Source organism: Anser cygnoides, chromosome 2 (assembly GCF_040182565.1).
Source record: "Anser cygnoides isolate HZ-2024a breed goose chromosome 2, Taihu_goose_T2T_genome, whole genome shotgun sequence".
Lineage (NCBI taxonomy): Eukaryota > Metazoa > Chordata > Aves > Anseriformes > Anatidae > Anser > Anser cygnoides.
Genome location: NC_089874.1, coordinates 20,954,542 through 20,968,548, shown reverse-complemented (window position 1 = coordinate 20,968,548; position 14,007 = coordinate 20,954,542). Strand labels below are relative to the sequence as shown.

General features: G+C 34.2%; 1 protein-coding gene across 2 annotated transcripts in view; it reads left to right on the top strand.

Moving 5' to 3' along the window:
- The window catches only part of MALRD1 (MAM and LDL receptor class A domain containing 1), a 263,083-nt gene extending 250,007 nt beyond the window's left edge, over positions 1–13,076 (top strand). For both annotated transcript variants that reach the window (XM_066991641.1, XM_066991640.1), the window contains exons 37-41: positions 446–528; positions 620–710; positions 10,010–10,085; positions 11,824–11,880; positions 12,646–13,076. In XM_066991641.1, coding sequence (XP_066847742.1) covers positions 446–528; positions 620–710; positions 10,010–10,085; positions 11,824–11,880; positions 12,646–12,762 — 424 coding nt within the window. In that variant the 3' untranslated portion in view covers positions 12,763–13,076. The remainder of the gene's footprint in view (positions 1–445; positions 529–619; positions 711–10,009; positions 10,086–11,823; positions 11,881–12,645) is intronic.
- The last annotated feature ends 931 nt before the right edge of the window (positions 13,077–14,007 follow it).

Sequence of the window (14,007 nt, the reverse complement as noted above, 5' to 3'; positions counted from 1 at the left end):
GAGACAGATGGGGAGAGAAAACTTTCTCATCTCTAATTGTGTATCTTTCTCTATATTAGGGTCCCAGATCCCCAGTTCAGAAATGTATTTAACCCTCACATGAGGGAAAGTAGGGAAATGAGAAATGAAACGAATCAGATTTATTTTGCTGTGGGGATAACTATACTATGCCAACATGGGTAAGGAAGACAATTCTAGTCTTTGAATTTTGATGGGTTTTATGTTTTTTTTTTTTGTTTGTTTGTTTTGTTTTGTATGGGGAGGATTCTTTGTTTCATGTATTTCTAACTTAAATTTCATTCTATAAGTATTTGTGACTCCCGATTGAGCTTTGGTCACTGGCAGAAAAGCTTGAAGGGATTTTTATTTCTTCTGTGCTCATCACAGTTTCACAGTTTATGATTCTTGCTTCTCCCTTTTTCAGAAATTTTTGTTTTATTCACAGATGTGGAAAAGAATGGAAAGGAAACCGTTGTCACATACGTGCTAAGCCTCTTCAACCTCCAATTTCAAGTCTCCTTCAAAAAGGTGGGTCTGGAAAAAAAGAAATATCTTTCTATTCATCCTTCGAGTGTTTCCTTTTTCTTATTACCGCCTTTGATTGCTCTGATTTTTGCAGATATTTGGATTGGGTTGGGTATCGGTTTCTTGCTGATTAAAATTGCAGCTGCTGCCTTGTGTTTCCTATGGAAGAAGAAAGAGCCTGAAATGTAAGTGAAACTTTTATTTTGTGTAAAGCAGACACAAATGTGGCACAAAACAATGGCTAACTGCCCAGTCTCCTTGGTTTCAACTTTTAAATATCCCCACAGTCTGTGTGCCTTCATATGCAACACTAAATGTAAATCCTAATTTTGCAACAACCTAGTTTTGATCTTAGTGGAACCCAGACTGGAAACAATGAGTTATAGCTTGACTTTTAGATTATTTTTATTCAACTTTATATAATTATTCTTAAATTAGAAAATTAATCCATCCTAAGAGCAGTAGCCCTGATTTTTGTACATGACAGTTAAATATGAAAAATATGATGTATTTGTGGTTTCTTGAAACCTCTGAGGCTAAATTAGTTTTTTTTTAAGGCAGGCTCACAGCTCTTCCTGAAGCTACTGATTAAGAATTTTCCCTGGGGGAACATTTTTACCCTAAAGGAACAGTTTTGCCCTAAAGGAACGGTTTTGCCTTAAAGGAATAGTTTTGCCCTAAATATTTCAATACTTACAGACATCTGAGAATTCTCCCTTTACCTGTGATAACTGGATGGAGTAAGTGTTAGGTTATTTTCTCCACTTTAAAAGACTAGTGTTTTGTATAAAACTCTCTGATAAATTGGAAAAATACAAGCTGATAAACTGCAGAATCATGTGACCTTATCCACAAATCATTGTTTTGTTTCCTCTCCTTTACTTCCTACAGGCACTCACAATCTGGTTTTCTGTTTAATTTTGTATTAGGCCTCTTAATCAGTGGTTCTTTAGATGTGCCTCAGCAATGACATGTTATCTGTTCCTTCCACCCATTTCCTCTACCTCTTCATCTCACACCCATTGTCTAGTAATGCTGTCTTTCCCTAGCACCACTCCAGTACAGACTCTTGGCTCGTGGTCCAAGTACTGGTCTTACTCATGGTGAAGGAGAGCTCTAGATGGCAATTTTTCTTCCCAAATACATGTTTCTTCCATCCAGTATTATGCTTGCTATTAGTACGGTGCAAATAGCAAGTAAATTTTCTTCTGACACCCCACTGCATAGAGATCATCTTTACTGAATGAAACAACAACAACAACAACAAAAACAGCAAAATTGATGTTGTTTTATTTCAAAATTTATTTCAAGTACTTTGGATGACATTACTGGTAGTACTGGTAAAGAGATCTCTCTTTATCCAGTTATTTGATTCCAGTTTATTTAAGACATACCCCTGACTGACAGTTCATTATTTCACAGATCCCTTATCTCTTAGCATTTCCTTCTCTGAAAAGTTCTAGTTTCTCTCATCTTCCTAAGATAATTTCTTTTTTCCTATTTTTTATTTTCCTCTAACATTTGTATTTCTCTCTCTGCCTATCTCTTTATGTATTGTGCTAGATCCTTTTCCCTCAGCAGGTGCCTAACAGTGTCGTCCATTTCAGGAATTCCTGTAGTGAATTGCCTTTCGCATTTTTGTATTAGATTTCTCTCACCCCACATCTTTTTCTCCAGAATTCATCTTCAAATATGTCTCTTTTCCTTTAAGCCTCTTCTTTGCTATAAATCTTTCTCTCTTTGGGGATGTTGTTATCTCCCAAATGATCTACTAAACTGTACAGACTCCTGTCATGATGTTATTGCTGCTGACACCTTTCCTAACACCACACACTACCCCTGACAGATAGTTGTCTATAAACACAGAAGGAAAATGGGGAAGCAAGAACATTTAGTGGTTGTGCTACCGTTAATTGAGTGCATGGCTTCACCTACTTTCTTTATGTCTGCTTCGCCTTCTGTTAAGTGGGAATAATAGCATTGCCTTATCTTACTTCACAGAGGCTTTAAGAATTAATTCATTTCCATTTGCACAACCTGCTAAAGTACACATATGAAAAAGCACCTCACAAGCGCAAGATAAGGTGTATTGCAAGAGCTGCTTGATTTTATTTTATTTTTTCATAATTTCAATTAATATTTTTGCAAATAAAACTTGTTTTATTTATCATATTATTTTTCTTAAGCTACTTTTCTTGTGCTTTAAACACCTTCTTTTATGATTTTCTTTCATGAATGTTTGCTTAAGGTTTACTGCAGTGGCTTCTACTTCTCTTCCACCTTCATATCTGTATTCAGAGAATAATTTTTTTTTTCTTTCTTGTAATTATATACACCCAAACAAACAGACAAACAAACAAAAGCACCTAGAGAGGTGGGGATTCGGGTTTGTTTGTTTGCTTTTGTACATGAAAAGGTACCACGTTGCAACATGCCAAACATTTTAGACTCTTGTTAGGTGTGAAATTAAACAGAGTTGAACAAGGATCTTCTCACTATTGCACTAAGGAAATATTAAAGCTCTGAAATGAAGAGAATCAGGTTAGATAGTTTACACAGCAGAGTTCATTCTGATCTTGATTGTTTTCACTGGAGCTGCCAAAAAGGTAAGTTATAATGATGGAGATTTTAACCCATGGTACAGAATCTAAATGTATATGTTCATTGTTTTTAATTACAGTTGACTTAAAATGTTAGTTAAGATGCATTGTATAGTCTTCTTCAAGAACTAATCTAACTACTGAATGATAGTTTGATTGAAATTGTGAATTTGTGAAAACAATTATATCTGAAACTTTGAATTTGATAACATAAACTCATCCAGATGGTCTCTCCATCTTCAACTACCTAGTAACTAGCATGATTTTGTATATAAAAATCATAGCTGGAAGCATAGCAGTAAATTAATGCAAGTTTTTCCTTAACTACTTAATCAGCAATCAGCAGTGACTAGCCAAAATGTAACCAGTGTTATAGTACTGCAGTTTGGATCTTTAAGATAAAGCTTTAGAATAAGAAGTGACTTGTGTTTGCATAAGGGCTGGAAAATGTACAATGTGACAGCACCACACAGAGGCATGAGATTTTTCTCCTCATTTTTTTAAAGGCAATTCAATGAACTTGAGGCATTCAATTATGTACACGATGCTTTCCTACAACTCACTTTTGTTTCAAAGGTTTGTGTCCACTCTTAGACTTCCTCGGTCATGTTCTCTTCTTAAAGGTGTTAGGCATTAGAGGAACTCCATACTCTAAGGTTGCCTGATTGGCCACTTTTTCACAATGAAGCTTTTGCACACTTGAGCAAAAGTTTACTGACTTTTGATAAATTATTTTGCTAGCTATTTTTTAATAACTTCTGTAAGAGTCTCCTTTGTTCCTTCCTGCTATAGAACCACATGTGCAGGCATTTGTAGCTGCTCCTCAAAGAAGCACACTAATGTATAGGTGCTAGCTCTCAGGATGTTTTTAAATGGAGTGCAGATCCATCTGTACCTCAAAGAAAATGGCACGGGAGTGTGCACAAGAGCTAGAGGAAAAGTTTCGGAGTCCAACAGAACTATTGTTTTTCACTAGCAAACTAGCTAACAAGCTGAAGGGGTAGGCTGGTGACCCCTTAGTCACCTGCGGCCTTAGAAGGTGTTGCTAGCAGTGGTGAGAAGCTGACAGTTACATTACATCCTTCTTTTCTTCACGGAAAAGAGTGTTAGTGCCTTATCCCCTCTCTCCAACCCAAAAAGTTTGTTCTTTTCTTTCACTCTCTCCTTCTCCTCCTTCTTTAGCAAGAATTTCATCTCTGATCTGCAGGCTTTAAAATCTTCACTGCCTGAGTGGGAGTTACTGGAAGTCATCACATAAGTTTATTTACTAATGGACGAAAGCAGCCTGCCACATGCCTTGGCAGCAGTGGATTTCATTACCACAATGGCATTCAGATATGCAAGCAACTTCCCAGATCCCAGCTGGGGATATGTGAAACTTTTGTATAGACTACCCAAATTGGAGGAAGCTTATGTTTCTCACATTCCTGTACATGCTCCAGAGATGACGTGTTCTAGGTCAGAAGGAAAAGCTGCCAGTTACTTCACTCCTTCAGTGGCATCTGTCTCTATTGACTGAATAGAAACAAAACTTCACTTTGACTTTTATTTATTGCAGCTGCCTTCTCATGCTTCATTTTGCTTTCAAGAACAAAACACACACACACACACACACACAAAGAGACTCGAATGCCTTCTATCCAGCTAAGCTGTGTTTCTTTGCGATTTCCTCCAGTGCAGTCAATGTCTTTGGATCCTTTCAGCTTGTTTCTTTTTTATTCTTGATCTGTGCCATCAGCTGCAATGCTAATGCACTAAAGTGCTTATATGTCGAAATGAGCATGGAACACAAATTTTTCCAAAGAATACCCATATTATATTATATCACACAGGCAAGAGAGTGAAAAACAGCACCTTGGAGAAAGTATTTTAGAATGACAGAAAATCATGGGGAAATAGGACACAAATGTCATCCTTCATCCTGTTACAGGAGGGACTCAAATATGTCACTTAAAGACCTCTAGCAACATGGATTTGATGGCCTCCTCAGGCAATCTTGGTACTACAGATGGAAAGTTAAAAAGTTTTTCTAACTGCTAAGATGTCTTTCTGCAATTTAAGTTCACTACCTCTTGTCCTTTTTGCCATGGAGATGTACAGATGAACATTCCCCTCCTCCCTGCAAAAATCTTGTTATATACTTGAAGGCCAATTTTATGGTCCTTACGGTCTGCTTTCTTTAGTCTAGGCAAGCTCGGTGCTTTCAGCCTTTCTTCACAGTTAAGGGTTCCTTACAAATAGGAACATTCCCAGTTACTGTCCCCAGTACCCTCTCCAATTAGGCAAAAACTCCAGTTCTGGAAGTTCGATGTGGAGGAACAGATAGTGTATTCCAGGGAAGGTTCTCAAGGGACATCTGAAAGACTGCCAGAGGTGGTTGCTGCTATACTTCTGTTCCTATGTCCCCTAAGTGATAAACAGACGATAAGACAATTATTTCAGCATTTCTTTCAGTTGTTTTCCACTTGTGAACTAGAAGGGAGACAGATATTCTTTGTGTGGAATAAGAGGAAAAGGTATAGTTGTGAAGAAAAAAAAAAAAGAGCCATATTTGTTATTTTATTAGTCTAATTTTTCTATCCTAATCCATTCCTTCTGCAGAATATTTTTTCTGAAGCATAAAAAAGTTCTATAACAAGAGATATTCAGTTCTTTCTGCTGTTATTCAGAGTTTTTCTGAAATTTATGTCTCATGGCCATCACACATAGGAAAGATTGCAAAGAATATGAAGATCACATGCTGAAAGAATAGAGGAAATTTGTTGGTCTGGAGCCCTCAGTGTCACCAAGAATGAAAGATAAAAAGGACTATATATATATATGTATGTATATATATGTATATACATATAAAGTTTCCTAAGTGACCAAAAATGTAAAAGGTACAGACCTAGGAAGCCCAGGCAGGATATTAACAACCTAATCAAGCAACCAAGTGACTTTTAGATTGATTCCAAATTAAGCTTTTAGAGTGTCTTCCCTCCTTACATCTTGTCTCCCATTTCTTCTGTGGTATATGCAAAACATAACCTACTGTTGCAAATGTAAGTTTAGTTTAAAAGGTTTTGTAAATGCTTTGGAAATTGAGATATTGAGTTACAGTTACTATTTAGAAGAGAAGCTTTGAAACCAGTATAAAGGATTATCAGTATAAAGGATTATTTTAAGGGATTATTTTAATTAGTATTTTAATTGTAATAGACTCTTTAGTCCACTAGAATTTTGTTGTTGTTATAAACCTGAGGATAAATATTCTTCTGTACTATATATTACCTACAAAATTGTGCACTGACAAAGAGAAATACTTGATTTTTCTTTGAGAGGTACATGGAAAAGTGAAGAATTCTGAGTTGTTACATCCAAACCAATCAAATCTAGATACTTTGATTTTCCATTAGAAAGCATGGTGTTACTCAACAGTCCCTTTCTACTCTGGAAGGTATTTTGTGGAGTATATAATTTTCTCCCATCGGGGTTGTATGGAAAACCCTATAACAAGGCAGTAGTTTTTGTTACTAAGGAATACAGATGACTTTAGCAAAGCTATGACCCATGTGACCTGGTATGCATTCCAAGATGATTAATCCTCTCCTTTCGTGTTGTGGTATTTATGGTTATGTTAGAAAATCCATCTCCCTCTGGAACTCAAACACCCACGTTTGAGTCTTATTTTTTTTCTCCTTTCCTAAAGCATCATATGCTTGGCTTTTTTAACACTAATTATTCTCATTCTCTGCTTGTTACAATGTCCTGAACTTGGCATTTATGGGTTTTCTACATAAATGACATTTGTCAACATTTCAAATTTGTTAATTATTCTGACTCATCATTTTTGTGAGTGATGGGTTACCTTTGCCCTTACTGTAGAGTGGTAACACATATGTAACTTTTTTCCCATCATGAGACCTCGTGATGGGCATATTGCTCCTTACTGTAGCAATGAGGTATCATTTCCAGTGAGGGTAATGTTTCAGTTATAGCAAGTCACAGCAAGCACTGCAAGAATGAGCTTAACTCAAGCTACTGCAGTACATTTAGTTCAGCTGCCCAATCAGGCAGTTTAAAATTAGGATGTAAACTGATGACCAGATGGCAATACTTATCCTACTGAGTAATACTGCACTTTTATGCTTTCCTCAACAGTAACTATATTGGTGACAGAGTAGTGGAGTGAGCATTACACAGCTTTACTCTAATAAGGAAGGCTTCATGTTTCTAATTAACAAAAAATGTAATGTGTTGCATTTACTTCTAGGGATGTACATACAACATGTAACATGAGTGCATAATCTCACTTCCTAAGCACGCTCTTCTTCAGGCAATTACCACCTCATCTAACTCATGGATTATAACATTTGTGTAAACATGTGACTAAATTTTCATTTGTATATTCTTTGAGGTCTTTTAAGTCATCCAAAAGATTTCAGAAATTTTTAAGGATAATTATTGGTATACACTTTAAAAGAATTTTTTGCTACATTCACAAACAGGGTGCATCCATACATATGTTTGTATAAATACCTTTGAATACAGGATATATATGCATATATGTATAGCCTATATGTAATATGCAAGGTAATACACTTAAAGTGACATCCAAAATATTGTTTAGAAAAAAAAAAAAATCCTAAGAACAGGAGAGCAATTAACAAAGCTTACTCTCCACTTCATCTGAACCTGGGTAGTATAAATTCAAACAATATCCATATTATGCACATAAAATTCCCATGGTCCCCTCAGATTAGGTGCCCAACTACATAAGCTCTTTTGCGATTCAGACCTAAAGTGGAGGGATATCTGAAATATGCTGGACACTCTGAGCAAGTTTGAATTGTCATGCTTAAGAAAACCTCATACACACAGGCAGGACCATTTTCAGCTCTAAATACAGCAGGCAGAGAGAATTTGTTGAAGAAAACAGTCAATGCTTTTTTGGTGGTGGTGGTTTTTTTTGTTTGTTTTTGGTTTTTTGTGCCCACAGTTTTGCACAGGACCCTGCTGGTTAATGGATTTGCAGAGGAAGCTGGAGATGTGTGTTCAGTCTCCTTTCCATCAGGACACACCTAAGTACTCAGTGTGTTCTTACTCAAATATGTAATATATATACGCCTTGCACAAATTGTATAAGGTCAATGAGGGAGTGGGGAATGAAAGAGAATTAGAGCCATCTCTATTCATATCATTTCCTATTGGCACTTTAAAGGTGGTTCCCACTGTGAATTGTGTGACTTGTCCTTTGGAAGTGCCTCCACTGACTATAGGCAGAACCTAAGTATTTAATTCCTTATCATGCCATTAGCCCATACAGTTGGTTTTTGACGTCTAAATGAGACACCAGAATTAAGGCATGCAAATCTGGCCCTTTGGGCACTAGTTTACAAGCAGAGTAAAGTTTCTTGAAAACTTCTTATCTTGGTTTTCTTTTGGCTTCAGGTTTTGTGAACCATAGTGTGATTTTAGAGTAAAAATTTATTCTGTGTAATTTTTATGGGCTTTATTCAGGAGGATTAGTATGCAAATATACACTTAAGAGGCGTATAAATAATCCAGTATATTATAGATTCACTAAACTAACTAAAATCATCAGAATACCATGAATAATTAAGGTTATGATTAAGACCACATGAACAAATCAACAGGTTGAAATTTTCAGTTCTTCTCATTGTCGTGACAGGTAATCAAACTGAATAATGAAACTAACATCAGAAGGAATTTCTTTCTGACAGTCTAGTGAAAGAATTTAAGGAGACATCTTTTTTAGCCTATGACCTTTCTTGCACTGATTTAACTCATAAGGGGATATATTTTTGTAGCCTACCTGTGTCATTGTTCTAAGCATCCATTCTGGTTTAAATTTTTTTGCAAAAGAAATCAAGTGGTATGTCTCGCCCCCAGCTCTCACTGAGGAACAACAGCTTCCCTTCCCAACCACTCCGTCAGCTGTGTCTTGGTGGCTGCTCTTGTCCCTTCACTGCTGCCTTTCAGAGCCTGTCTAACAGTCAATAGGGAGATAATGCTTAAAGCAAATGCAAATACAGCTTTCTGTGTACACAAAGCAATGCGTATGCTCTTAAATTATAAAAGCATTAGGGAAAAAAATACCAAAAAGCTAAATGGAGCTCTTCTGAAGTCAAACATATGGAAAAAAAAAAAAAAAAAAGGCATTGCTTTTGCAGAATCAATAGGTACAGCTCATTCTGCTTCAAAAAATAAAATAAAATAATAAAATAAAATAAAATAAAATAAAATAAAATAAAATAAAATAAAATAAAATAAAATAAAATAAAATAAAATTAAATTAAATTAAATTAAATTAACCTTCCAGCTGAGGTAATGGATAGGAGACCCATAATTAGCACAATTTCTCCTATTTGTCTATTATAAATTGCTTATGTCATTGCATCCAATCATAAATCCTTGGTATTCCAATAACTTCAGTGATTCTTAAAATATTCCTAACTTTCCAGCAAAATTATGAAGAACTCTTATAACTTTAGAACTTTCTGATTATTTAAATGGCCTAAAATGTAAGTTTTCATGAATAAATTAAAAAATTTCATACACATTATAGCAATGCAATTTTTTAGCTAATATCTTGTTTTGTCTAATGTATAGCAGTGCTTGCATTTAGTGAGTATTTAATAGCTTTATATTTTTTAACAGAAACAAATAAAAATAATTATTTTAATATATCACAATTATACAGAACATTGGTTTATTTTCATTCATTTCAGTAGAGCTCAATTGGGAATATATTTAGCCATCTTTTTTTTTTTTTTTTTTTTTTTTACTTTTTTAAAAGGCTTTTTCATCATGAAATTATCTGTTTCTTTGACAACCTGTGTGATATTGTGTTTTGTTGCTGTTGTTGTTCTTGACTTTTCAAGGAAACTAGAGGAAACGACTAATACTTCATTTGCCAACCCATTGTATGAAGACCTTAATTCACCTGGGAAAGTAAAGGTAAGCAGCAATAGCTGTTCCTATACATTTAGAAAAATGTGAGGTTGTTAACATCAAATAGGTTTCCCATTAAAACAAACTGTGTAATTCCTCACTGAATGCTATTTAATAAAAGAAGACTAAACTTTTGCACCACTCAGATCAGTTCCAGTGCATTTTCAGTACAGAGGCAGATTTGAAATCAATTCAGTTCTGAGAACATGTTTTCAACAAATACTGGCTGTGGGCTATTGAATCTGAAAAAAAAAAAAAAAAAAAACAAGGTTTTCGATTAAGTGGTTAAGTATTTAGCCAAACATATCGAAGAAAAGCTCACTGGGACTTATGTCCATGTTTTGCTTCTGGAAAAAAATAAAATAAAATAAAATAAAATAAAATAAAATAAAATAAAATAAAATAAAATAAAATAAAATAAAATAAAATAAAATAAAATAAAATAAAATAAAATAAAATAAAATAAAATAAAACAAAACAAAATTAAATAATACTGCAAACATAATACACAATTCATCACTCAAGTTGTCTTTGCACACTCACATATGTTTAATAAAATGTGCATTACTATTTCCGTCACTATAAAATTCATCTTGAAACTAAACAAACAAGTCTACACACTATCTGATCCTTGGCCACGTTTTTCCCTAATGCCATTTGGTGATCATAATTAAGAGACTTCTATAGTAATAAAGAAGTTTGTGAACAAAATATATATCTAAAAGTGAACATAGTGTAGTAAAATATTTCAAGTCTAGATTTAACTATCACATTAGAGTGGTAGCTAAACTTTATGTTTTACATTTAACAAGAGAAATATAATAGACTTAAAATGTAGCTCTCTCTGCTATTTATTGTTGAAAATAATACAGACCTGGGATTTACTAGGAACCAAATAAAATTTAACACATCTTCATTTTGATACTACCCTTATTAGTGTTGAAATAATTAGGTTTTGTTAGAAATAGAAAAATAAAATTTCCTTGTCCTTTCCACAGTCAGTAATATAAGATTCCACCACAGTTTTGAACAGGATTAATTATGGCATCTCATTTACTTTTTATAAAAGGTTCCTTACACATGATTTTAGAGATATTAGATCAAGTTAATTCACTTATAGGTTTGGATTTGTGAGAGCTCCGCGTTGGAAACCTTCCCATCACAATAATGTCCAATTTATCAGGACATTTGTATTTTAGTTAAAATAGATTCCTGACATGCTTCATTTAATAGCAAGCTCAAAAAACAGAAGCACAATATCTGGAGAGAGATTTTCATAGAAGACAGCTCCAGGCACTGTGATTGAAGTCCAATGCTGTACCAGATTTTCCTGTTTTCTTTAAGACTGTGAATATATGTGTTTTCACTAAGTCTTCCTTTAAAAGAGAAAACGAGTTATGAGTTTTGCCTGAGTCTGATGAACCTTAAATCCAAATGATGTATCACCAATCAAAAGATACTGTAAAACATGAGCAACAACTCTTATCTCAGACTGAATACCCACAAGTTAAGCACTTGTGGGCATCTAAATTTCATAAAGAAAGAACAATTCTCACTGTACTTTTTCTGAACACTTAAACAAGTCTTAAATGCAAGCCTAGTGTTGACACACTCTTGTCTACACTATTGTTTGCACTTTTGCATTCACAGGGTGTGTTACTTTGACAGCCACATGGAATGATATTTCCTGAATATCACTTGCAGCTCAACAAAAATATTCTGAAACAGTTGTGTCTTTTTACAGTGTCCTGGGTACACCATCTCACCCACTGTTCAAATCAGCGTTTCTCCATGGCATGAGGTATGTAATAATATATTTCTCTTCTAAAGTAGGATATGTGTTGGGCTATTAAATAAAATGCTGTAGCAGATGAAATAGAAAGAAATCACTTAAAGGTATACTGTTCTTCATTGTATTCGCACCTCTGGAACTCTGAGAAAGATGACCCGGGCTGTAATGGCCACCAAGGTCCTCAAAATAGAAATTTCATCAATACTATTTACTATAGCTGCTTGTTATGTCATACAGTAGTTCAAAAATTTCCAGTAAGACAGATGCTGAATAAAATATTTAAAACAATTAAAGTCCTTGCCTGAAGAGTTCATATTATATTTTTTCCTGATATGTTCCTCAGTCAAGAAAATTAGAACTGGTAATGAACTGAAGTATCTTTCAAGAGATATATGTCTGCATTGTTTCTCCTTTAAATTACAATACCATGTAACAAAATTAGTGACCTACTTCAGTTACATTACTGTACATGGATTCTCCCAAAATAATAGTATATGTTGGAGCAGGAGCTCTGCAGACAAATAAAACAAAGTGGGAACAGATGCGGAAGAAGTTTAAGTGACTTAGTCAGGTATAAATGGTGGATGATGATTTTGGTGTAGCTATGCTATCTTTTGTCAGCTGAAAATCTGGTCTAGAATTTTAAGAGATTTTATCAATTTATTTGAACTTACCATATTACTTTGACACTTCAAAGTCTACAGCCATTCTTATGCTCTAACTAATGAATTGAATTAGTTGTTTCTTTAAATTTTGTTCTGTTTTTACTTTTAGTATCCGTTTAATGAAGGTGTGAATGCTACCTCTTTTCTAAATCCTCTCTATGGTGAGGCAACAGAAGACGTGGAGAAATTATGCAGTTCCTTGAAAATAGACAAAAAAGAGGATTAATATTGCTTGTGACTCTTTGCCTGAAGATTTGTTCTAAAATCTGAAAGTATGTTATGATACTGCAGCATTTGCAATATGATGAATAACTCTCTACATAATAACTCTTTTATTGGTATAATTATATTCAGAATGTAACATTACATTAAAATGGAATCTATAAATATATATATAAACATATATCAATCCATATATATATATGTAGTCTTTCATATTTCTGTTGATGCAGAAATGGATTGGTAACTATAACTGTGAATTCATTTTACATTTGGGCAATTCAAATTCCAGTATGTTAATAAAATGTTTAATCCAATCCAGATTCCTGAGGTCTGAGAATATAATTTTGTCCCTATTATTTGAGAAATGATAACAAATATTTCTGTAATTTTACATTAGAAAGGGATTTTAAATAGCTGTTTTAGTGTTCCAAGGGGCAGAAGAAAAAGGAAAGTATTTTTATAATTAGAAGCATATCAAGCTAATCAAAAATGGTCGTAAATCATGGATATGAATATCAGCTCAGTATGTGATTCAGCAATGTGACACACTGGTATGTACATTTATTTTAAATAAGTATATTTATTATTAACCTTGAAAGCCATATCTGACCAAATTCCCTCTGGTCAGCTCTACAATGGTTACCACAGTGCTACTGATGTATTTAGCTTAGTGATTTACAGAGAAATGTCTTTTCTAGAGAAACTAGAATATGTCATCTTCTATAATGCCCACTTGAATTATCTAGAGGTCGTTTTCAACTTGAAGGTTTAAGTGTTCCTGCTGTGCTTATGTTTTCCTCCTTTACTGTATTTTCACTTAATTTAAAACCCATTGGCAAGTTTCAAAGATACAATACTCTTTCAGATTTATTACAATAAACATATGGATAGCAGATAGTATCTGTGTTAATTTAGGGAAATCTGAAATGCTTGACGTTTATTAGCCTTTCAAGTCTCCACACAGAAAAGTGCATGGAAGCCTGTCTTCATTCCATCATGCATGAGACTGCTTAGTTTTGGGTGGTGGTTTTGGTTTTTGGTATGTTTGTTTGTTTTTCTTTTACTTTTTTTTTTTTCTTAATAACACAATAGTATTCATACCTGGGACCACAGAACAACTTTTCAGCTGATTTTTTCTTATTAACTGGCATATTATTTCAAGTTTAACAGAAGTAACAAGACACGATTCACATTGATATTTATCCATCATCCTCTCCACAACTTTCTGGCAATATGCTCTGAATCATAG